This window comes from Pantherophis guttatus, chromosome 2 (genome assembly GCF_059756535.1).
Source record: "Pantherophis guttatus breed Tessera chromosome 2, ASM5975653v1, whole genome shotgun sequence".
NCBI classification, from domain to species: Eukaryota; Metazoa; Chordata; class Lepidosauria; order Squamata; family Colubridae; genus Pantherophis; species Pantherophis guttatus.
The window spans coordinates 111,069,467-111,091,984 of NC_142064.1; the positions used below are offsets into that span (position 1 = coordinate 111,069,467).

General features: G+C 43.4%; 2 protein-coding genes across 4 annotated transcripts in view; one reads left to right on the forward strand and one right to left on the reverse strand.

Moving 5' to 3' along the window:
• Nucleotides 1-22,518, forward strand: part of KRI1 (KRI1 homolog) — a 149,788-nt gene that overhangs the window by 117,276 nt on the left and 9,994 nt on the right. The window contains exons 19-20 of one of the 3 annotated variants that reach the window (XM_034437838.3): nt 10,172-10,260; nt 12,536-12,564. In XM_034437838.3, coding sequence (XP_034293729.1) covers nt 10,172-10,260; nt 12,536-12,549 — 103 coding nt within the window. In that variant the 3' untranslated portion in view covers nt 12,550-12,564. Of the gene's footprint in view, nt 1-2,195; nt 2,481-10,171; nt 10,261-12,535; nt 12,565-20,856; nt 21,034-22,518 lie in introns of those variants that run through there. The other 2 variants (XR_015732794.1, XM_034437840.3) reach the window with 2 other exon arrangements.
• ATG4D (autophagy related 4D cysteine peptidase) lies at nt 272-22,430 on the reverse strand. Its single transcript, XM_034437842.3, has 11 exons — nt 22,099-22,430; nt 20,837-21,135; nt 13,283-13,366; nt 12,724-12,897; nt 11,965-12,298; nt 10,829-10,893; nt 10,551-10,699; nt 10,037-10,115; nt 9,349-9,425; nt 2,034-2,153; nt 272-1,609 (listed from the first exon to the last, which is right to left on the reverse strand). Exons 2-11 carry the CDS (start codon nt 21,051-21,053, stop codon nt 1,427-1,429), a joined length of 1,482 nt encoding a protein of 493 aa, XP_034293733.1. The 5' UTR covers nt 21,054-21,135; nt 22,099-22,430; the 3' UTR covers nt 272-1,426.

A 22,518-nucleotide genomic window follows, 5' to 3' on the forward strand; every position in this document is an offset into this window, starting at 1 on the left:
GTTGTGGTGGGTCAGGCATGACTTACTGACTCATCAACAAAACACCATTTTACAAATAATTGGCTGCAACTTGTTAACTACAGTATCCTACAGTATCTTAGTGTGAGAATTTTCTTGTATAAGCAGTCTGGTGCAGAACATGCTTTTGTGGACATTTCTGAAGGATATGGAATAGTAAAAGAACTCATGTATTTATTTACCTTGAATAAATGGTATGACCAACTCAAACTAATTATTGTAGAAAAGACCATCTAGTTCCCAGATACACAGGTAACTTGCAAATTTTCAGAGAACATTTATTGACTAAAAGAGGGAGTGTTGCCTTTGAAGGGAGGAATCTCTTTGCAGTAAACTTGTGAAGTGCCAACAGCATATTACAGGACAAGTTTGACTTCCTGTTTTTGCACGCACACCTAAATTAAGAAAAGCCATTGCTTATAAAAGGCAGAAGGTATATAAAACGTCCAACTGCCAAAATTGTTAATCTACTTGCAAGTGGAAAAATGTCATGAGGAAGAGAAAGAGCTCTGAAAACTATTGGGTGAAGGTGGAGAGAACTGAAACATATCTGGCATGAAGTGAACCAATGGTGACCAATAGCTTTTTGTAATAGAATACCCAACCAATGTGCAAAGCCCTGTGCACCAGGGGCCTTGACTCTACCAGATACATTAATTTTACCTGATTCCCACTTGAAATATTTCTCCTCCTCCATGGGAGAGTAAGCCCTTCAGTTCTTTATTTATGTTATGACAATATTGTTTATTCAAGCCAACAAAGATGTTAGCAGCCACTCCGTTTTATACTTGTCTTGTTTTTTCCAATTCAGTTGCTCAATGAATGGCTGTTTGAAGAAATCCTCAGCCTTTAAACTGAAATTAAGACAGGGTCTTCCCTCCATATGCACAAAAATGCAATTTAAAAAGAGACTATACTGTTCTGTTTCTTTTCTTCCTTCTTTTTAAGGGCCTATGAAAAAAGTCCAGAGCTGATGAAAAGAAAGCTCTTGGTTTCAGGCTGATGCTCAGTATTGATAGGAAAGACAAATCTGAAGCTAACCGACAGTCTCTTTAATAATCCTTATCTGACTGTTTCCTTTATACTCAAAAAAAGGTCAAGGCTGTCATTTTAGTACTAAATGTCCTTTTTTTACATTCAGCAGCTTTATTCCAGTGTCACGACCTTCTGTTAGCAGCCTAACAAAAGGTGAGAATAGGTCTGTGTATGGGTTTAGGGTCCCCAAGGTAATTTTTTCCCCAGTGTCCTCCATAAGGAACAGCTGAGGTACTAGAGGTCAGGGAAGCAAAGACAACTGCTTTGTCTCAGATTTCTTTTTTGGACTTAAGAAACGCAGCTCTATTTCAAGCCTACATTCTCTACATAAATAAAAAATAAGTCTGAGGTGGTGGGTCTGGCTAGACAGCAATCATAAGACGACAAATTCCTCAGCTGAGGGCTTCTTTATTCTGTCCCATTTACTATGCCGTTGGACTTGCATGGTTTGCTGGGCAAAGTGGGCACACATCTCTTCCAAACCATATTCCTGAGCGCATCCCTCCACAACCGAGAACATGGGATATTTTTCTTTGACAGCTGCATAGTTTAGGATCTGCAGTGGGAATGAAGAATAATGAAGTGGCACAATCCATTTACTTGCTATAAAATTCAGACAAGTAGGCTTGGCTTTAATTTTTATTAGGCCTGGATTTTGCTCCATTTCTGACTGGAGGAGCAGTCCTTTTATAATGGCTTGTAAGAATTACACAGAACTCCCAATTTATGATGCAAGCTTCCAGTTTTCTAGGTCTGAAGAATCTTAAGCACAGTGGGTAAAATGCTAGTACTTAAATGCTTTAAAATACAAGCCTCTTTTGAAAAATTCTCATCCCAAGTTTTCAGAGTTTCAAATTCTGCAAATAAACATTTTGTATTTGTTTCCCCATATTTCTGTCACGTTCTCTCTTTAATCCAGAGTAAACATACTGTAATTCAGAATAACTTGCAAGTGAACCCAGAAAGATATAATTCCTTACCCGAATTAAGTCCAAGCAGAGATGTTCAAATTCTATTCTGTGACGTACATAGAATCCAATAGTACAGCTGGGATCCAACTTTGTGAATGATGTTTTTCGAGGGTAGTTACAATGGAAAGTCTGGAAAAGAGTTAACAACATTTAGTTTCTCCAATTTTTTAGACTGCCTGTCTCTAGAATCAACCTTCAAATGAAGTCTTAAGATCATTCTACCATAAACAGGAACTGGTAAGATTGAAAACAGACATCATAAGCCTCAATGCCTCTTTCTGTAACTAAAGAATAGGATAGAATAGAATTCTTTATTGGCCAAGTGTGACTGGACACACAAGGAATAAAAATGATTATTTCAAAGCCAAATATACTACAATATAATAGACAGATATCAAGATATCTTTGCTTTCAAGATGATATGCTTTTACATATAAATATATGGAGTAGATCTTACAGTTCAATCTCATTATTTTAAGAGAAGTCAGCATAATTGAGATATTGTAAAGAGGAAAATTTAAAATAACCTGTGAAATTATTTTTAAAATAAGTTTTTATTTATATATTTTTTATATTTTTATTATAGAAAAAAAGTTTTTATAGTCTGCAACTCACTAGCATCCTTAAAACAGACATCACATTTTGATGTTCATGAGATGTTAGAATTGTTACCTACAAACAACCCCAACTTTAGGTCACCTACCCTGAACTATGATATAGAAATCCCTCTCATACCGTGTTTCCCTGAAAACAAGACCCAACCAGAAAATAAGCCCTAGCATGATTTGTTACAATGTGCCTAATAGAAGCCCTACCCCAGGGGTTGGCAATGCATGGCTCTGGAGCCACATGTGGCTCTTTGACTCCACTGCTGTGGCTCCCTGCCAAACAGGTAGGGAGCATTCTGCAATTTGGCAAACTGGCTGATCCCACCACTGGCTGGTCCCGCCCCTTCCCCCTCCCTCCCAGTCACTCCTCGCCTGGCCTGAGAAGGTAAGGGCGACGGCAGCGGATGGAGAAGCAGATAGGTCTCATCTCTTGCTCGGTCTGTCACTTCTTCCGGCCCTTGTGCTGGGCGTGCCTCGGTCGCTCAGGCAAACATGTAATCGCTCTCCGCCCAGAGACACTGGCCAGCCGAGCCGTGGCCAATGCTGGCCTCGCTAACATAAGGGCTGGCAGGGTGGGAATGGAATCTGGGAGGAGGGGGACAATAGGAGAAAAGACCTGCAGTGCCAAGTTGCGGCTTTAAAACCTTGCATGGGGGACTTTCGCCACCCAGAGGATGCTTTTCAACCAATTCTGCTGGTGGCACCGCTCCGCTAGAGGAGTAAAGCTCAGGGCAGCAGAAAAAGGGGGCTGGCCCGCTGAACCTTGCACGTCCACCCCGGGGCTCAGGCTTGGCGAAAGCAGGAGTGCCCTTGCCAAAGACGCCCATTAGTCAGTCAACCCGCCAGATCTGCCTGCCTTTGCTGCGCTTTGGCTGAGCCCAACTGCTCACTTGAGAAGGGTCTCCCAGCTCGTGCGCGCCCTTCCAGCCCTGCCATAGCCAGCCAGGGGATCACATGAAGAGGAGGAGGACGGTCATCTTCGGGGAAGCCTCCACCGTGGTTCGCTTTCCGAAAAGTTGCCAAGAAGAAAGAAAAAAGGAGTAGCGAAGAGCCCCAAGGAGAGCTCGCCAGGTTGGCCCAGCCTCGGCTTTCCGAGAGTGAGAGAGGAGACACATACAGAGAGAGTTGCAGAGATACAGAGAGAGAGAAAGAGAGAGGGAGGGAGGGACAGAGAGAGAGAGAAAGAAGGAGGCAGAGGAGAGAGAGAGAGAAGGAGAGAGAAACAGGAGGAGAGAGAGAGAGAGAGAGAGAAAGGTGAACGCCTGAGCCCGGGTGAGGCAAGAGGTGATGGGTTAGGTGTGGCCGGGCGTGGCAAATAATTTAACAGCTAGTTCTGGGCCTTAATGACCTGCTGAGTAGGCATGGCTGGGGGGGTGTCATGTGACTGGGTGGAACTGAGTGATGTCGAGTTGGCCACACCCATCCAGTCACACCAATTGTTGAAGTATTGGCTCCTGGTGTTTTATGTGGGAAACAGATCCAAATGGCTCTTTGAATGTTTAAGGTTGCAGACCCCTGCCCTACCCCTTAAACCCTAGTTAAGAGAGTCAGCCCTGGGGGGGAGGAGGGGGGATGTAGCCAGCACAGGAGGTGGCAAGTGCGGGAGCTGCAGTGTGGCACCACCCCCACCCCACCCCCTGCCTCACCTGATCCATTTGATGGTAGCGCTGTACAACCTCATCAACAAGTTTGCCAACAAAGATGCTGAGAAGGAGGGGCAGTAGGAGGAGGAGAATAAGAAGGAGAGAAAAAATGACTAGGAAAAGAAGGAAAAAAGCGAGGCCAAGGAAGAAGAAAAGGAGAAGTAATACCAGGTTATCAGTAACCAGGTTTTCTATTTGTAAATTAAAAACATTAAATTGCATCAGGCTGCTCTGGCTGAAGTTCTTCCCTATCGGTGGCTTGGGAGGGACCGAGAACTGGATGAATTAATGGCTGTCTGAAATGTGCTTGCAATGACTGCTGGACACGAGTTGGCGGCCCCGGTGTTCCCGCAGTGGTCCCAGTTGATGCAAGCGATTGGTGAGCATGTCAAAAGCAAAAAGTGGGACTCACCTGCAGTCCTTGCACTGCAGAAGGCAGCAAAACGTAGAGAGACACTTTCTCCTTTCCAAAACCCGCCGGGATGTGTTCTGAATAACACCTGGCTTGAACTGCTATTGAAAGGCCTCCCAGCTCTTTCCTGAAAGGAGGGTGGCTCTTTTCTAGAAGGCGAGGTGGCAGAAGAGCAGCCACAGGTGAGGTAGAGGTCGAAGGCAGCCAGGGGCAGCCCCCTTGCCCGCCTCACACAACCAGCAGGAAAGATGCAGTGCTCACCAGAGCCAAGGCCTGAAGAGCACCCAGCTCAGCCTGTAGCCCAGCGCCCGCAGCACTGAATAGGCGTGCAGGCCGGCACTCAGCAGCCCAAAGGTGGTGGTGGGCCGGCACTGGTGGAGCGTGCTGCGGAGATCGTAGATGAAGGCCAACTCGCCCCGCGCCAGGTAGAAGCAGCCCAGCAGGGCGGCCGAGAGTAGCACTGCTAGGAAGGCAAAGAGCCCCTGCGAGGCCAGCAACAGCATGGGAAGCTGCTTGGCAGTCAGCAGCTGAGAATTGTCTTAGCAGCAGCAAGGCCAGCGGGCAGAGGCCGGGGTGTGCCGAGAGCTTGGTCTATTGTGGCTGCGAGCAAGCAGACAGGATGGAGGGACGGTAGCAACACTCTCACTCCCGTCAGCCCCTGCACTTGCTGCCTCCTGTACATGGAAAAAATAAGACATCCCCAAAAATAAGCCATAATGGGTCTTTTAGAGCAAAAATAAATATAAGACCCGGTCTTATTTTCAGGGAAACATGGTATTCATACTTTGAAATATTAATACTATAGGGTCAGATAGTGTCCTGGGATTCACAATTCTGGTTTGAGAGATAAAATATTTTGCTATTTTATTTTTAATATGTGCAAAATGCATATATTATAAAATATTAAATATATTTTCCTACAATAATGGCAAATTCTAGGATCATCTGGTCACTTTCTCCTACAGTTCCAATAACTTTCACTTCCTCAACCATTTCTTCCCTGTTAGTAATTATTGAGTTCAGTGTAGTTGATCTACTAATTTCTTTGTTCATCTTTGGCCAATTAAACTATCTGAAAGGAATGTCAAGAATAAGTTGGATCTCCCACTGGGTGTTCAATTTGACTCCCATATTTTTCAGCAACTGAAAAATCTCCCATTAGCACACTGGTATGTTTCCTATATACTGTGGTCATCTGATAAGATTCTATCTAGATCTTCTGCTTGGTTGAGTGGCCTGTATCTTTCTTTTCCAATTAATATTCACCCAGGTGCTTTGAATCTGGTTTTCACCCTTAGTATCAGGATGTCAACCCTGAAGTTGGAAGGTAAAGGCAAGCAATTTCATGACAAGTACCCCCATAAGCCAAAGGGACTACCTGGGGGGAGGGGATGCCAAGTCAGCTGGGCATTTTCGATACTTAAGATGCTGCATCTCGCCAGGAGGCAGTTTTGGTGGCCAAGAATGAAGAAAGACATTGAAGACTATGTGAAAAGCTGTACCACTTGTGCAACAATGAAAAAAAGACCAGGGAAGACCCCAAGTCTCCTCCAGCAAGTGGCAGACCTGTCCCGACCATGGGAGGAAATTGCCATGGATTTTATTGTGGAACTTCCTGACAGCGGGCGGAGGGGGGGGGACAAGGTCAGTTGGACCATGGTGGACCTGTTCTCAAAGCAAGCCCATTTCATAGCTTGCCCAGGACTTCCATCAGCAAAAAAGCTGGCTAGATTATTCATCAGATCTATAGGCTGCATGGGGTGCCGTGCAGAATCATATCAGACAAGGGAGTCCAATTCACGGCAAAATTCTGGAGGGAATTTATAAAGCCCATTGGGTCATAGCAAGGGCTCAGCTCGGCTTTTCATCAGAGTATGAATGAGGCAGCGGAACAAGCGGAACAATGATAGAACAATATTTGAGGTGCTATGTAGACTACCAGCAATCGGATGGGACAGAAATACTGCCATTTGTGGAGGTGGCATATAACAACGCAGTACATAGCAGCACGGGACTGTCTCCTTTCCAAATCACAACTGGAATGGAATTCGTCCCAATGCCTGAATTGCCAAGAGAACACCCTTCATCCATGTCATTAAATAAATGAATGGAATCTCTGAAAGGATTGTGGGAAAACACTAAGCACACTTTGAGGGAGGCGGCAAAAACTTATAAAAGACAAGCTGACAAACGCTGATCCCTCCAACCGCAGTTCCGGTTGGAGACCAAGTATACCTATCCACAAAATATCTAAAATTAAAATTAGCCTCTAGGAAATTGGGTTCGAAATTTGTAGGACCATTCCCCATAGTAAAGATAATTAACCCTGTAACGGTACAATGGAAACTTCACTGTAGCTTGCTGAAGCCAGTAACAAGCTCACAGCTCAGGCCACTAGATTGGGCAGTCCTGAAACCACTTTTGATTGAAGGGAAAACACACTATGGGATTTTCTATAATCTAAAAGGGTTTTAGATTCCAGAGTGCACAGGGAGCAATTACAGTTCTTAGTCTATTGGAAGGGGTACCCCCTATCAGAAGCTTCCTGGGTGAAAGGTTGGAAGGTAAATAGATAGATTGCTCAAGCAATTTCATGACAAGTACCACCAAAGGGACTACCTGGGGGGAGGGGAGGGGACCTCCCGAACTAACTTCTCTGTGATCTTGTTCTTCCTTACAGGAAACTTTCTTCAATTGAAGGGGGGCAGCCTGTCAACCCTAAAGTTGGCTGAACTGTGGCCATTTTCCTTTTTGTAGGTTTCTCTAGGGCAGTGATGGCTAACCTTTTTGCCGTTGCGTGCCAAAAGCGGGGGCAGCGCGGAGGGGTTTATGCACGCACGTGCCCACACCCATAATTCAATCCGCCCCGCGCATGTGTACACGACCCCCCTGGGCTCCCCCTGCTTTTGGCACGTGATGGCATGGTAGCTCTGGTATTTCTGTTTTTTGCCTTTCCCAGGCTCCAGAGGCTTACTTGGAGCCTGGGGAGGGTGAAAATAGCCTTCCCCACCCCCCGGAGGCCCTCCGGAGGCTGGAAATGGCTCATTTGCCAAGTTCCAGTGGGACCAGAAGGCCCATTTTTCACTCTTCCCAGGCTCCAGAGCCTTTCTAGGAGCCTGGGGAAGGTGAAAACGCCCCCCCCCCCCGGAGGCCAGAAATGGCCCATTTGCCAACTTCCGGTTGGCCCAGAAGACCTGAAAATCAGCTGGTGGAGCTGAGCTCGCATGCCCACTGATATGGCTCCGTATGCCACCTGTGGTACACGTGCCATAGGTTCGCCATCACAGCTCTAGGGTGTTTCTTTTCTCATTGCTTCAGGACGAACACAGTCTGGAGTGAAGGGGCCAGGGAGTGGGGTATAGAGATAGCTGGAGTATTGTAGCGTAAATAAAATTCCTTCCCGTGGGAATCGAGAACGTTGGTGCAGGTGTTCGAAAGGTGGAGACTGAGGTCACCTAGCAACTGGACTATATGCTGATTGGACCTTGTGACTGGAGACTGGGGGAAAATGACAAAGTTTTACTTTTAATTGGGTGAAAAACCAGTGGGAACGTAGAGCCAGTTTTTCACCAGGAACGTGCCAATTTGATATGTCCCAATAAAATGTTCTTTGAGGAAATTGCCTGCCTCAGAGTTCTTATTGAATGGGACCTTGACACATGAATCTCTATAAAAATGTGCTTATTCGTATGTAATATGCTACTTTTCGTTTCTGTGGGGTCTGGTTTTTTGAACAAATTAAATCCTTTCAATACTGTATTCCATTCCTAAATTCCATCTCATCAGGTGTTAATAATACCAATAAGCCATATTTACTCCCTCTTTACTAAGTCTTCTAATTTTCTCTGCATGCTCCCCATAATTTGTGGCCTTGAATGTAGCTCTTCTGCATCTTCTGATGTATTCATGAGCATCCCTTTCTTTATGGATACTGGACATTTTTAGGGTGGTTCTGGATACTGATGCTTCCCTTCCCCTTCCCCTCCCACACCACCCCAGATTTAGTTTAAAAGTTGCCAGATAACCTGAGCTGATAACACTTTTCCTCAGAAAACTGTATCAAGATTTAGGAGGTTGTTTACATTTTAATGCAAAATAATGTCATGATATCTTGACCCATTACAGTCTGGCTTTTCTCTGATGTTGAGAACAGTCTGTCAAAAACTAATGATTATATTAATATTGGATCTTAAGTTTAAGATCCAATATTAATATAACCATCACTTTAAGTTTAAGGTCTGCTTTAATATTTACACTGCATGTTCTGCTTCTAAAAAAAGGGGGGGGCTCATTTATTACTTATTGTTTACGATGTTCTTGTTCTGCTTTCAATTTTTGATTGAATCCAGAAACTCTCATTCAATTCTCAATCTATATAAATTCATGAAAGTAAATTTTAAAGATAGCCCCAAGCCTGACTTACAAATGTGCCACATTATAAGGATTTCTGGCCATAGTAAAATCTACTTCTCTTCTCCTTATGCTTGGTCCTACCTCCAGTACTAATATGTATAATTTAGCTATAGCAACAAGAAAATACTTTCTTCAATCTGAGTATTCTTCCTAATATTGGATTGTTTCTGGAGTTCTAATTGTTTTCTTTCACGATTTCCTCAACTATTAGATTCCTTAAGATCAAAGAGATATTGATAAATGCTCACCTCTACAGGAAAGTTCTCCTTAGTGGTATCCACAAAAGGCTGGCAGTAATGGGGATCCAAGTATAACAAGAAGTCATCTAGGCAGCAAGGGAAGTAGGAGGTGGAAATAAGCAATGCATCTTAACATGATTATCTTCTACTTGAAAAAAACTACACTTGTCAGAAGAGACATGGACCACCCAACATGCCCTTAGCTGCTTTTTCAACCAATTGGTTCACATGCCTCCTCTCTGAATTAGTCTGCTGCTTAACTGGTAGCAGTTTTACAAATGGCTATTAGCTTTTTTCCTATTTACCAAGGATAATTCTACTTTTTATTAGGTAAATGACAGGAGTTGCCTATATGCAGGCATATTCTCCAAGTACAGAGAACTACTACTGCCTTTTTAGCTACAATCCATTCAGATCCAACTAGATAGTTCTTTCCTTTCTAAAAAATAAGCAGCTCCAAAAAATAAAAAATCCCTGCTTATTTATTTCTTTTTATATAGACCATTCTTCAAACAAGAGCTACTTTACCATATGCATTGTTGGTATTGGTTACTGTATATTGAGAATTTGGGTAATAAATTAACTGGTTATATAGCTTACTGTAGAATTTAGAAAAGCTGATTTGGCTTATATCAACCTATTATTAGGAGGAAAAAATAGATTAGAGATTTCTGAGGTTCACAGTGAAATTGATTACCTTGATATCCGACAAAGTACAATGAATGTTTTGGTTTTCCTCCAATAATTCCAATGCAGAAATCTAATTTCAACAGCTCCTGCAGAATAAGGTTCAGAATTCAGGAATTCCACCAAATTTTTCTTTTTTTTCCAGTGTGATATTCAACCCCCAGTACTTATCTACAATGACTAGGAGAGACTATCACTTTTCAACCACATTGGACAAATGTAGGGAAAGAGAATGTAAGTGATAAGAGTTGGAAAAGCTGATAATTCAGTTTACTGTTATTCCTGATTTGCTGATTTTGTAAGAGCAATTTTCTTGCCTTAGTTAAACAAATGGGAATACGTACAAGGAGATTCTAGAAACCATCTCCTACACAGACATTGTACAATTCTTCTTACAGAATATTGCAACTTTGAGACACAATCAATATGTCCTTTTCATGCAATCAGTTGGAAAAGAACAAGACATAAACATGGATTGTATGTGAACCCCGGTATCCCACTATTTGAACCTGTTCTCAAGTCACCTTGATGCACTCCACATAGGCAGGATTAAAAGTCTCTCCACCTAGCCGCATGGGCACCAGGATAATGACTGCTTTCCATTCTGCCTCAGGATCCCATGGAGTCCTGCTGTTATTCTTCTTGGCTAGGTTTGCCACATCCCCTTTGTACACTATGGGGACACGAGAGAAGAGAATTCAGTCATAAATTATGTGGACAAAAAGCTAGTTAAATCCCTTTGACTGTCCTGAGACTTGAGCCTAGGACAAATCTGCCCAATTCCCCCTTCTCCAAACCTTACCTGTGCAATCCTGAGAAACATATATTACCAGGTTGCCTGCTTCTATGGAGCAATCCACTGCTTTCCTACAGGAACAAAATAGCACACTTCAGTGGAACAGTATCCTGCCAATTTTTCACAGTTCAGATGATTGTCATGGGAAGGAGGATGGAGAATAGACAAACAGTAAACTTATTAGTGGGAGATATCCTTGCTGGAATAAAAGGAAATTGGGCTGATGATGTAGGAGTCAGAAAAGCTTCCAAGATGCCATTGCTGCCCCAATACATAAAATTGTAGAATCTTTTATCCTCTTGATGTTGCTGATCCACAACTCACAGAAAACTGAATCAAAATGGCATGCCAGGAATTCTAGTTTAGCAGCATTTGGGAGGCCATAGGTTCCCCTTTCCTAATAAGAATATATTTGGCTTGCAAGATGACAGCTTCTGAAAAATTCAGATGCTAAAAAAAATTGAACTTTGCCATGTATTGCCTTTCTCTTCTTTTTCATAATTAATATTGCAATTCATCAACAACAAGAGAACCAAGCAAAGTTCTATTGTTACTATTTTCAGTAAAATTTGGACAAGTCTCCTGCACTCTAAGCAGGCGTTTTAAAGTTTAGTGCTCTAGTCAACCATTCTGTAACCTTGTGATAACAGAGTTTGATTATCCCTAGTTGTGCTATCAAAAAATTCCCAAAATAAGAACATGGAGCATTTCTTGGCAGAGAACCTGACTCTCACATAGCTAGCTGAACACCCAATAGAATACTGAAATAATTAGGAGCATGCAAAATGTTTCAATGTTAACCATTTGAAACACCCACTTTTTAAATTTGAAACAAATTATTTCAGTCACTTTGAGAATATTCAAAACACTACCAAAGTAATTGAAACAGCCTATTTCAGATGCAGAACAGCTATTTCAAATTAGAATTATTTTGAACTCCATCAGATATTTTCATTTCAAAATAGTCAAATTCAAAGTGCTCTGTACACAATAAACCTCTCAATTTAACTACCAACAAACAGACCAGAATATCTACCCATAAAGACTCCCGCTGAGAGAATGTTAATAATCTCCAAACCTGCTCTTCCTCATCTCTGTAATATAAATTCCTTCAGATACCATATTACCATATTATCACTCACCTGAGGATGTGGGCAGTAACAGAAGGGCCATACCAATCTCCAGCTTTCTTCCCTGAATTATGCCCAAGATCAACTAGTTGATGGATCCCAAAGGGTGCTTGTGGCTGATCTGCAAACCATGAAATAATCTTACGGTGGTAGCATTCCTTCTCCAGTTCATCAGATCCACAGGTATGCCGATGAGCCCACAATTCCCAGGGACCTATGGTCTTATTAGTGGGGATGGATGAAGCTTGGTGCAGATGAGAGATGCTGGGACAGGGCAGAGAGGCAGCTTTCATGGGCTGCATATCTGTCAAATTGGTAGCGATAAGGACATCTGACCAGGTCCAGTCTGAAAAGTGAAACAAAAAATCAAGAAAAATAAGGAAGGATAGCAAGCCATCCAATTCCCCAATGCCCATAGAATTGAAGTATCATTTATTCACTCAACAGCAAACAAACTGTAACAGACTATATATATATATATATGTGGATACCATACTTGCTGAAGGTATGACCCACATTTTGGTTGGTGGAGGAATCTGGCATCACAAATTAAGAGCTACTCACATTTTCTATTATTATGCAGATGTTCTCTGCTGATCTCTGGAAGATGCCAAATCCAAAGAAACTACTGAATTAGATAACTCTTTAAGATCCTCCATGGGACAAAATGTAAACATTATACATTTCAGATACTTAGCCTGTATGTCTTAGTACAAAGGCATGAAGAATAAAGTCCCTCTCAGATGTCTCACATATAGCCTTGCCACTCACCTTTGCTGAGAAAATGGACAAGGAGACCCTGCGCAAGCAGCATCTGCCCACTGCGCAACATACAGCCCCAGCCACAGTCAGTGGTCCATGCAGTGCCTTCGAGTTGCTGAAAATCTCGACGGTAAGTCAGCCAGATACGTGAGGCAAAGTCTTTCTGGAAACGCTCCACATCCTCTTCAATGAAAAAAAAAATTCTATCAGATAGAGGTCCTCTGTGGCAGAGGCACCATTTTTTTATCAGGCCTCAAAGAAGCCTGAAGACACTTTCACACAAACTAAAGCTGCAGGAAATCTTAGCGTATACCTTCGCAGTATAAGGCAAGACAGGGAGTGTAAGGTTATAAAGGGCTAGCATAAAAAAGTTTACAGACTTTGATGAATCTAGGTACTTTTTTTGTGTGATCCTAACCATCTTCTAAAACATAGCAACATTCATGGATGTATAAACTGTACACCAGGTTGCTGAGATTTTGCGATTTGTTTCTTAGAGAAGGGGTACTCAAATAGAACTCAGCTAAGTGATGAGAAGACCCTGCCCTATTGCATCAAACTTACTCACCCTCTTCTCCAAAGTGATAGACACGTCCAAAGAGATGGACTGGGGAAACCTTGCTGAAATTGGTTTTGATTCTGAGACTCCAACCTGAGAAGAAAAAGGAACAGAAAATTCAATCTCAGATCATGTGATATGTCAGTTTAAAGCAATTGAGCAATCCCTTTTTTTCTTATAGAAATTACTGAGGGAATGTGTTACCTGGCTTCCAGTTTTCCAACAGTACATAAATAATCTTCACTTGCACAAATGTATGAGCAGCAGAGGACAATCCTCTAAACACAGCCTTTTCCCTGTTAATCTCTTTTGTCATTAAGGCAACCAAGGAATAAGAAACAAGAGTCTAAGGGCAGGAATACTCCAAACACATTCCAATTATTGGCAATGTGGATAGGGTGGAGGTCTAACCAACACACACCTTAAATCCATCAAATGCACATACATGTATAAAAAAACTAGCTCAGCTCTTGTCCTTAGAATACACGTAGTCCTCAATTTATGACCACAATTGAGTCCAAAATTTCTGTTGCTAAGTGAATCTGTTAAGTGAATTTTGCCCCATTTTATGACCTAACCACAATTGTTAAGTGAATCTCTGTAGTTGTGAAGTTAATAACACAGTTGTTAAATCAATCTGGCTTCTCTATTCACTTTGCTTGTCAGAAGGTAATCACATGACCCCAGGACACTGCAACCATCATAAATATGAGTTGGTTGCCAAACATCTGAATTTTGATTACGAGACCATGCAACAATCGTAAGTGTGAAAAACAGTCACAAGTCACTTTTTTCAATGCCACTATAATGGTCACTAAATTAACTGTTGTAAACCAAAGACTACCTGTATGCAGTTTACACCTATGCAGTGACTGATGATATCTATATGGATGCTATGAAAAGTGAAGGTTATCAACCCTGGAGCCAACTTTGAGAATCTTCAGGGTTGCCACAGCAAGGCTGGATGGAGCTGTGGGAAAGGGAGTGGGGAATAGAGATAGCTGGGGGAATATGTAGCCAAAATAACATTCTTTCTTGTGGGAACCAAGGATATACTCACCAGCACCTGGAGGAGTGTGGATGGGAGTAATCCGGGATGGGGAGAGAGACCTGATTGGGGCATGTGATGGTTGTGTGTGTTGGTTAGGGGAAGAACTTTGGATTTTGAACTGGGTGGGGAAAACCCGGGGAATTTCAGAGTCTGGTTTTCACCAGCTGTGCCAATATGACATGCCTAATAAATCTATACTTTGAGGAACCTTGCCTTGGAGCTTTGATTTCATATGGGCTGTGACTTGGAACCCTGACAAAGGTAATTAACAGTGTAAATGAACGTTGGGCTTACCTTGAACATTCCATCTATGTGCACTGTGGGAGAGTCCAAGCATGGGTTCATATCAGTCAGTTATGACGTCACTGAGTTGGAATTTGTTTGGCCATGTCTTCCTCCTTCCGGCCAAGCCTGAGTTTTTTCAATGAAACCGGAACCAGGGAAGACACCATCCGATGTGAGAACTGACCACTCCTGGACCCCGGACCAGCCCAAGCCAGGGTGGGATTTGGACTCTCCCACAGTGCACATAGATGGAACGTTCAAAGTAAGCCCAACGTTCAATCTCCTGTGCACTGCTTGGAGAGTCCAAGCGTGGGATATACCCAAGCTAAATTGAAGTAGGGTGGGAAGCAGATCGGTCCAGGGTCCCCTCGGCCGGCAGGACTCTCTGTAAGACACGCCTCCCAAACACCGCCTCTGCTGATGCGAACTGGTCCAGTTTGTAGTGCCTCACAAACGGTGAAGGAGTAGTCCAAGTCACGGCTCTGCAAATGTCCAAAATGGATGCTTGTGTAGCCCAGGCAGCTGAGGTGGCCGCACTACGAGTAGAGTGCGCTGTGATACGACGCGGCACTGGACAAGCTTGATGCTCATATGCTAAGGCAATGCATGCCTTGAGCCAACGTTCAACGGTAGATGGTGAAACCTTTTTCCCCATCGACATGGGCTGAAATGACACGAACAGGGCCTCCATCCGTCAAAAGGGGGCCGTCCGCTTGACATAACGCCGCAAAGCCCTGCGCACATCCAGCGTATGCCAGTGCTTCTCCGTCTGATTCCTAGGATTAGGGCAAAAGTCCGGTAGAATAAGTTCCTGAGCCCTGTGGAACCAGGAATTACTTTTGGCACAAATGTAGGATCCAAGTGTAGAATGACACGGTCCGGGTGAAAAATGCATAAATCCTGGTGGACCAAAAGCGCCGCCAGTTCAGAAATTCTGCGTGCAGAAGTAATTGCCACCAAGAATGCAACTTTAAATGTGAAGAGCCTGAGTGTGGCAGTCCGCAAAGGCTCAAAAGGAGGTGAGGTAAGCACCTGCAAGACGAGTGAAAGGTCCCAAGTCGGGTAGCGATGAACAACAGGTGGCAATAAATTGGCAGCACCTTTCAAAAAGCTGTGGACTTTAGGATGATGCAAAAGTGGAATAGGCCCCTCACCTGGTAAAACAGTCGCCAAGGCTGCAACCTGACGACACAGCGTATTAGTGGACAATTTCTTTTTTAGACCTTGCTGTAGAAAGGCGAGGACCTATGGAACCGTCGCAGCTGTCGGTACGAAGTTCTTCCTAGCGCACCATCTACAAAATGCTGCCCAGGTGGCTTGATAGATGCGAACTGTTGACTGTTTCCTAGAAGCAAGAATGGTGGAAATTACCTCTGTTTAGGGTGACCCGCTCCCTGCTCCATCCGGGAGTGCAGGAGGATCCCCTGGAAGGCAGGGCGGAGGATTTCGGATAATACCTGTATGATAAAATCGCTCAGATCCGGGGGGATTTGGACTCTGACTGGGTAGATCAGGGCAGGGTGACAAGAAATAGTCTTGAGAATGTTATCTGGCAGGAGTTTGATGCTGTGACTCCCGATAATGTGGACAGGATTTTGGGGAGACTTAGTACGGCCACATGTTTACTGGACCCATGTCCCTCCTGGTTGGTACTGGCTTCCCGGGAGGTAACACGAGGCTGGCTCCAGGGTGTTATCAACGCTTCGTTGAGTGAGGGTTACTTCCCCGCTGCCTTGAAAGAGGCGGTGGTGAGGCCTCTCCTCAAGAAGCCGTCCCTGGATCCGGCAATATTGGCCAACTATCGTCCTGTCTCCAACCTTCGCTTCATGGCGAAGGTTGTTGAGAGTGTGGTCGCGCGACAGTTTCCACAATTCCTGGAGGAAACATCTTATCTAGATCCGTTCCAGTCGGGTTTCAGGTCTGGGCACAGCACGGAAACGGCATTGGTCGCGTTGGTTGATGATCTCTGGAGGGCTCGGGACAGGGGTTGCTCCTCTGTTCTGGTCCTGTTAGACCTCTCAGCGGCTTTTGATACCATCGACCATGGTATCATGCTGCACCAGCTGGAAGAGTTGGGGGTGGGAGGCACTGTATTGCGGTGGTTCTCCTCCTTTCTCTCCGACCGGTCGCAGTTTGTGTTGGCAGGGGGGCAGAGGTCGACCTCGAGGCCTCTCATCTGTGGAATGCCACAGGGATCGGTCCTCTCGCCCCTTCTGTTCAACATTTATGTGAAGCCGCTGGGCGAGATCATCCGTGGCTTCGGGGTGAGATACCATCAGTACGCTGATGACACCCAGCTGTACATCTCCACCCCAGGCCACCCCAACGATGCCCTTGAAGTGATGTCTCAGTGCCTGGAGGCTGTGCGGATCTGGATGGGGAGGAATAGGCTCAAGCTCAACCCTTCCAAGACTGAGTGGCTGTGGCTCCCGGCATCCCGATATAGTCAGTTGACTCCATCACTGACTATTGGGGGCGAGTCTTTGGCCCCCACAGAAAGGGCTCGCAATCTGGGAGTCCTCCTGGATATGCAGCTGTCCTTGGAGGAACATCTGACGGCTGTAACCAGAGGGACCTTTTATCAGGTTCGCCTGATTCGCCAGTTGTGGCCCTTTCTTGATCGGGATTCCCTGTGCACAGTCACTCACGCCCTCGTCACCTCTCGCCTTGACTACTGCAATGCTCTCTACATGGGGCTCCCCTTGAGGGGCACCCGGAGGCTCCAGCTGGTCCAGAACGCAGCAGCGCGGGTAGTGATGGGAGCAGCATGGCGCTCCCATGTAACACCGCTCCTGCGCGAGCTGCACTGGCTCCCGGTGGTCTTCCGGGTGCGCTTCAAGGTGTTGGTTATCACCTTTAAAGCGCTCCATGGCATAGGGCCTAGCTATCTTCGAGACCGCCTGCTGCTACCGACGACCTCCCAGCGACCCGTGCGCTCCCACAGAGAGGGCCTCCTCAGGGTGCCATCAGCCAAACAATGTAGGCTGGTGACCCCCAGGGGGAGAGCCTTCTCTGTGGGGGCACCTACCCTCTGGAATCAGCTGCCCCCAGAGATAAGGAGAATCTAAGACCTCAGTGCCTTCTGCCGTGCCCTTAAAACCCACTTTTTCCAGCAAGCAGGGCTGGCTTAGGAAGAAATTTTTTAAAATTATTAAATGTTTAATTGGTTTGTGGTTTTTTAAATTTTGGGCCAAATTTATATAGATTTTAATTGTTTTTAATATTTGTATTTCATGTTTTTAATTCTGGCTGTGCACCGCCCTGAGTCCTCAGGGAGAAGGGCGGTATATAAATTGAAAAATAAATAAATAAATAAAAGAGGACTGCTTGAAACCCATGTTGTTCCTGAATAATAGTGGGAGACCAGTTAGGTTGCTCCTCTTGTATTTCTTGAGTCTGTACAACAGTGGGAAAAATATGAGAAGCCCCACCCTGATCCCCTGAACCCACAGGGGATTTGGGAGCTGCAGCCTGTTGTTGAGTTTTGCAAAATGCTTTTCCAAGGCTTTTTGTCTTCTCAGGGCATCCTTATAGCAGCTACAGAGGATTTAGTCTGTTTAGCTTGGGTGCTAACAGAAGGCTTACTGGATCTCAATCTAGGCTTATTAGTGTTAGAGCCTTCTGGCTGAGGTTGAGGTGTAGAAGACCCTTCAGAATCACTGTTACTGGCCATAATGGACTCAATTTAGAGATTCAAGTAAGATAATAAGGTAAAGATTATTCACGGCGCAATTCAGGGCTTTTTAAAATTGCCAAACCGGCAACACAGTTTGTTTGCAATAAACAGGCAGCAGCAGCAATAACGAGGGCACCCCAAGAGTTAAGGGGACAAAAAGACCTGTTATACTGACTCCAAAGGCCACAAACGCTGATTTAAACCAAAACACGGTTTACTTGTGTGATAAGAAGAAAGTCCGGCTTCCAAATTGCAGATCTTCACCAAATTACGCCCAGCTGCCTCCAAAACAATAGCCTGCTGCGTTATCAGCCCAAACAAAATGGCCACCAACAAAATGGCAACTATCGGCCACTCGGTCAGCGCGCTCTCCCCTGTGATCCGGGGCTCTCCAGCAGCAATCCACGACGAAATCCGAAGTCTCGGACCTCCCTGAGGCTCACAATGCCCTTTTCAAGCTTTTCGCTGTGATCCTAGGTCACGGAGCAATGGCCACCGCAGGAGCAATCTATCACCGCTTTGAAGAGCGCTCAGCAGCTGACTCACACCTCACTTTCTCTCAGCCACCCAAGCCGAATTTAAAGAGACTCGTTTTTTGGGTTTTTTTGGGTTTAGTCAATTATTTGAAGAAAATAGCCAATTTAAATAGTAAAGCAAATTAAAATAAAATTCAAATTTAAGAGACAACTCTAACAAGTCTTTCCCAGCTGACTGAGTTGGGAAAACTGAGGCTCGGCCAGAAGGAGGAAGGCGTGGCCAAAGAAATTCCAACTCAGTGACGTCATAACTGACTGATATGAACCCACGCTTGGACTCTCCAAGCAGTGCACAGGAGATACTCTCTACCATTCTCAAGGAGGAAGTGAGTTCAAATAATGATCTAGTTTTGTGCCCCATCAAAAGATTACAGAAATCCAGAATTAGAAGTGGAATGAATAGTTAGACATTACTATAGGCATTATTAAGCATTATTTCAGAGGAGAGAAAAATTAGAGATAATATAAACTAAGGAGTTCATATTGCTTCTGACAGAGCTTGTATCGTTAAAAAAAACTGATAACTTTCAACAATGCTTGTGTTTACAACTGCAGACCAAGCTAAAATATTTTTACCAGTCATTCTCAATTTCAGTTTCCATGTTTTAAGAGTAGTTCTATTAATCTCTATGTTCTGATGAGAGTTATAAGCAAATTTGTCAAGCGTCCCCCAGTCCATGCCCATCTTCATAAGATGAAGAAAATTCCATAGGAATAAGAGAAAAGTTGTTCTCCTACTATGATACTCATATGAGGAGATATCCAAAATAACTATGGTCTTGTACCTTCAGCATAGGAATAAATGCATCTTGAAGGAACCGTGGTCCTTCAAATATTGCTAGCAAGAATGAGAAATGCTAGGCACTGTAGTTCAGTAATATATGGAAGGCCAAATGAAATACATACACATCTATACACATATCAATGAATTTATTTCACTCACTCATTAGTGGGTTATTTCATTAACTGGGACCACAAACTCTTCATCAAAAGTGATGTTCAAGGAAATAATGGTGGGCAGTATGTCCTATCAGCTAGAGGTTACAAAAAAAGACAGCTTTTCTACCATAGTTTATTGGAAAAATAGGAGCTGAAAATAGAAACAGAATTTATCCTCCTAAATAGATGATTTTCCTCAACCCATCCAGATTTATTCACAAAACTACATGAAAAATACAAGTACAAAATACATGTGCATCTGCAATTACATTTCCCACTAAGTTAAAGTGTTTTGATTTTGTGCCAGCACATGGTGTGGGCTCAATCATACGGCTTAGAAATCATGGTTTATTGCTTAGTGTTGTTGTGAACATTAATAATTTACAACTATTTTTTGGTTACAAAAAAAGACAGCTTTGGCAACTTTGATTTTGTTTTCTTCATTGGCGGTACTACAATAATCTTGTCAGGCAGTATTAGAGAAATGGGTAGACTGAAATTTTCTGGCCAGGTTTCTGGGTTTGGGGCTATTTCATGGACATCAAAGTAATGGAACAGAATGATAAGCTTAAGTATCATTTTTTTCTTCCTTTAAAAATTCAAAATCTGAAAAATCTATCTAATTTTGAATAGTTTCAGAGAGTACAGAACATGTCTATAAGAGATTTGATAATTTTTTAAAAAATCTTTAAAGACAGATATATGCAAAAGACAATCTTTATAAGTAACTAAATTCTAAACCTACATGTTTAAAGGTTAACAAATAGGCCTCTAAAAGAAGCAGGACTTAAATATATCCTGACGGACAAATGAATTGATTTTATAAGTGTGAAACTTAAGAAAACACAGGTCTCCTGATTTTAAAGTCACAAAATATATTAAGAATTTCACTGAAAATTCAAACGGCATAAAAAAGGAGAAATATGTAAGATGCCGAGTTGATGGAAGTACTTTACAGCTGTTACATAGATTTTTTTAAAAAATCTATATTTCTCAAGATCAATGTTCACCTTGGTGACTATTAAACAGTGATAGGATCTGCCCATTGCCATGCAGTTTCTATAACCTGAACTTACCATATTTCATATTGTTCCAGGTAGAGAGGAGCTTGCTCTTGATCTTGTCCACTTCATCAGGTTCACTATACTGGCTGCAGATGGCACTTCTGGGGAAAACACCTGGATAGCTCCCTCCCTGGTTGCTGGCTCTGGGATTAAAAAACTGCCTTCCATCTGTATGGTGCAACTCTTCCTGGCTTAAGTACTGCACTGAGGTGGGTGACACGGAATTCATTTAACAACTGAGACTAGTGGAGACTGTGTCCTTTTTGACAGGTTGAGATGAAAACTTCATGTGCATTGCTGGGGAAGTAGAACTATAAAATCAAAGGCAAAAATATTGAGAAAGCTGCTGTACAGGTATAACAGCTCAATATATAATTATTAAATACCAATATCTGCAAATATGTCTTATATTCAAATCATCTTCCTAACTATATAAAATCTCAAATCCTGCACAGGTGTTTACTTCTCTGTGTCCAACTCAATTGGGCTGGGGAGGAAGGAGGCAGTTGTAAGGAATATCAGGTGTCCTATAAAGGCCAAACAATAAGGTATTATAATCCACTTTAAGCAATTACTTCTCATTTTCTGTTCGTAACTGTTAAAAGATCATGTCTGTGCAAATCTTTGCACAAGAAAAGCTCAGATAGTTTAAAAATCTGCAACATGGGAGAGAAAAGAACCAGAGAAAAGTCCATGGTTCCTTCACCAATGCTTACGATGTTTATACCAAAACTTTAAAAAAAATATAGAGGATATTATTCAGAAATAAGTTTGAAGTTCACTTCTTCAGTTGAAGTAACTCATCTGTTCGACACTAACAAAAGCTAATTTAGAAAAGCCAAGAAAAGGAAAACTCCAACATATTTCAAATCAGTATTGTCAAACCTATGTTCTACTGATTACCATATCAGATTCAGGTTTGGGCTCCCTAAATTATATGCCGAGATTGCTTGTGTTGCTTATCTGGAGAGGTTTATAAGTAGAGGAAAGAACTATCTGTTTTGGTGTCTTAATCATTAAAGCATCAGGAAAAGTTAAACTGAATATTTAGAAGAAACCAGGAAAGTTTAATAGGGATAATTTTCGTTTCAACCCGCTCCTCAATCTGCTCTGGAGAACCCCGTCTACACTTGGCCCATTTGCCCTAACCCACAGGTCGTCCCCCACCCCCGCCGAACCATGCCCCTCGCAACCAAAGCGAAGACCTGTCTCAAAGCCTTCTCTACCCCACGCAGTAAGGTCAGCGCAAGAAGGTCTCATCTCACCCTCCTTACCCAAACGGCGCAGGCATAGGATACGACAGTACGGGCCCTCTCTGGTTGTCTCGTCGTTCCGGCGGCTGCTATTCAATCCGCCATGAGCGCCCAAATCCGCACCGTACGCAACGATACCTCCAGCGCAGTCATCTTAGATCCCCGGAACAAGCTTTCGGCGGAAGTACTTCCTTGCCCTCAGACAGCGGCCGGAAATGCTTTGGCCAAGGGATAAAGTGAAAGAGAAGCATTAGATTAGTGTGTTCCTTTTCTGTAGGAGCGAGTCGAGTGTGAGTTTTCGGCTATCCTCCTCTCCTAAATGCCTTTTCGACCTCAGTTTTTCGTTTGGCGGGAAGAGCATGATTTTTCAAGGCCTTTAAAGCTCTGCTTCATAATTTTAATAATTAATAAATTGTAAAAGGCAGCTTTCCATAGAACAGC

What these genes read in the sequence shown, in the direction of transcription:
- ATG4D (XM_034437842.3), bottom strand. Translation starts at nt 21,053, where the DNA reads ATGAATTCCGTGTCACCCACCTCAGTGCAGTACTTAAGCCAGGAAGAG. An exon ending in GTACTTTGTCGGATATCAAG is followed by an intron (nt 9,426 to 10,036) that starts GTAATCAATTTC and finishes CTTGCTGCCTAG; the next exon opens with ATGACTTCTTGTTATACTTG. An exon ending in AGGAGAACTTTCCTGTAGAG is followed by an intron (nt 2,154 to 9,348) that starts GTGAGCATTTAT and finishes ACTCTTTTCCAG; the next exon opens with ACTTTCCATTGTAACTACCC.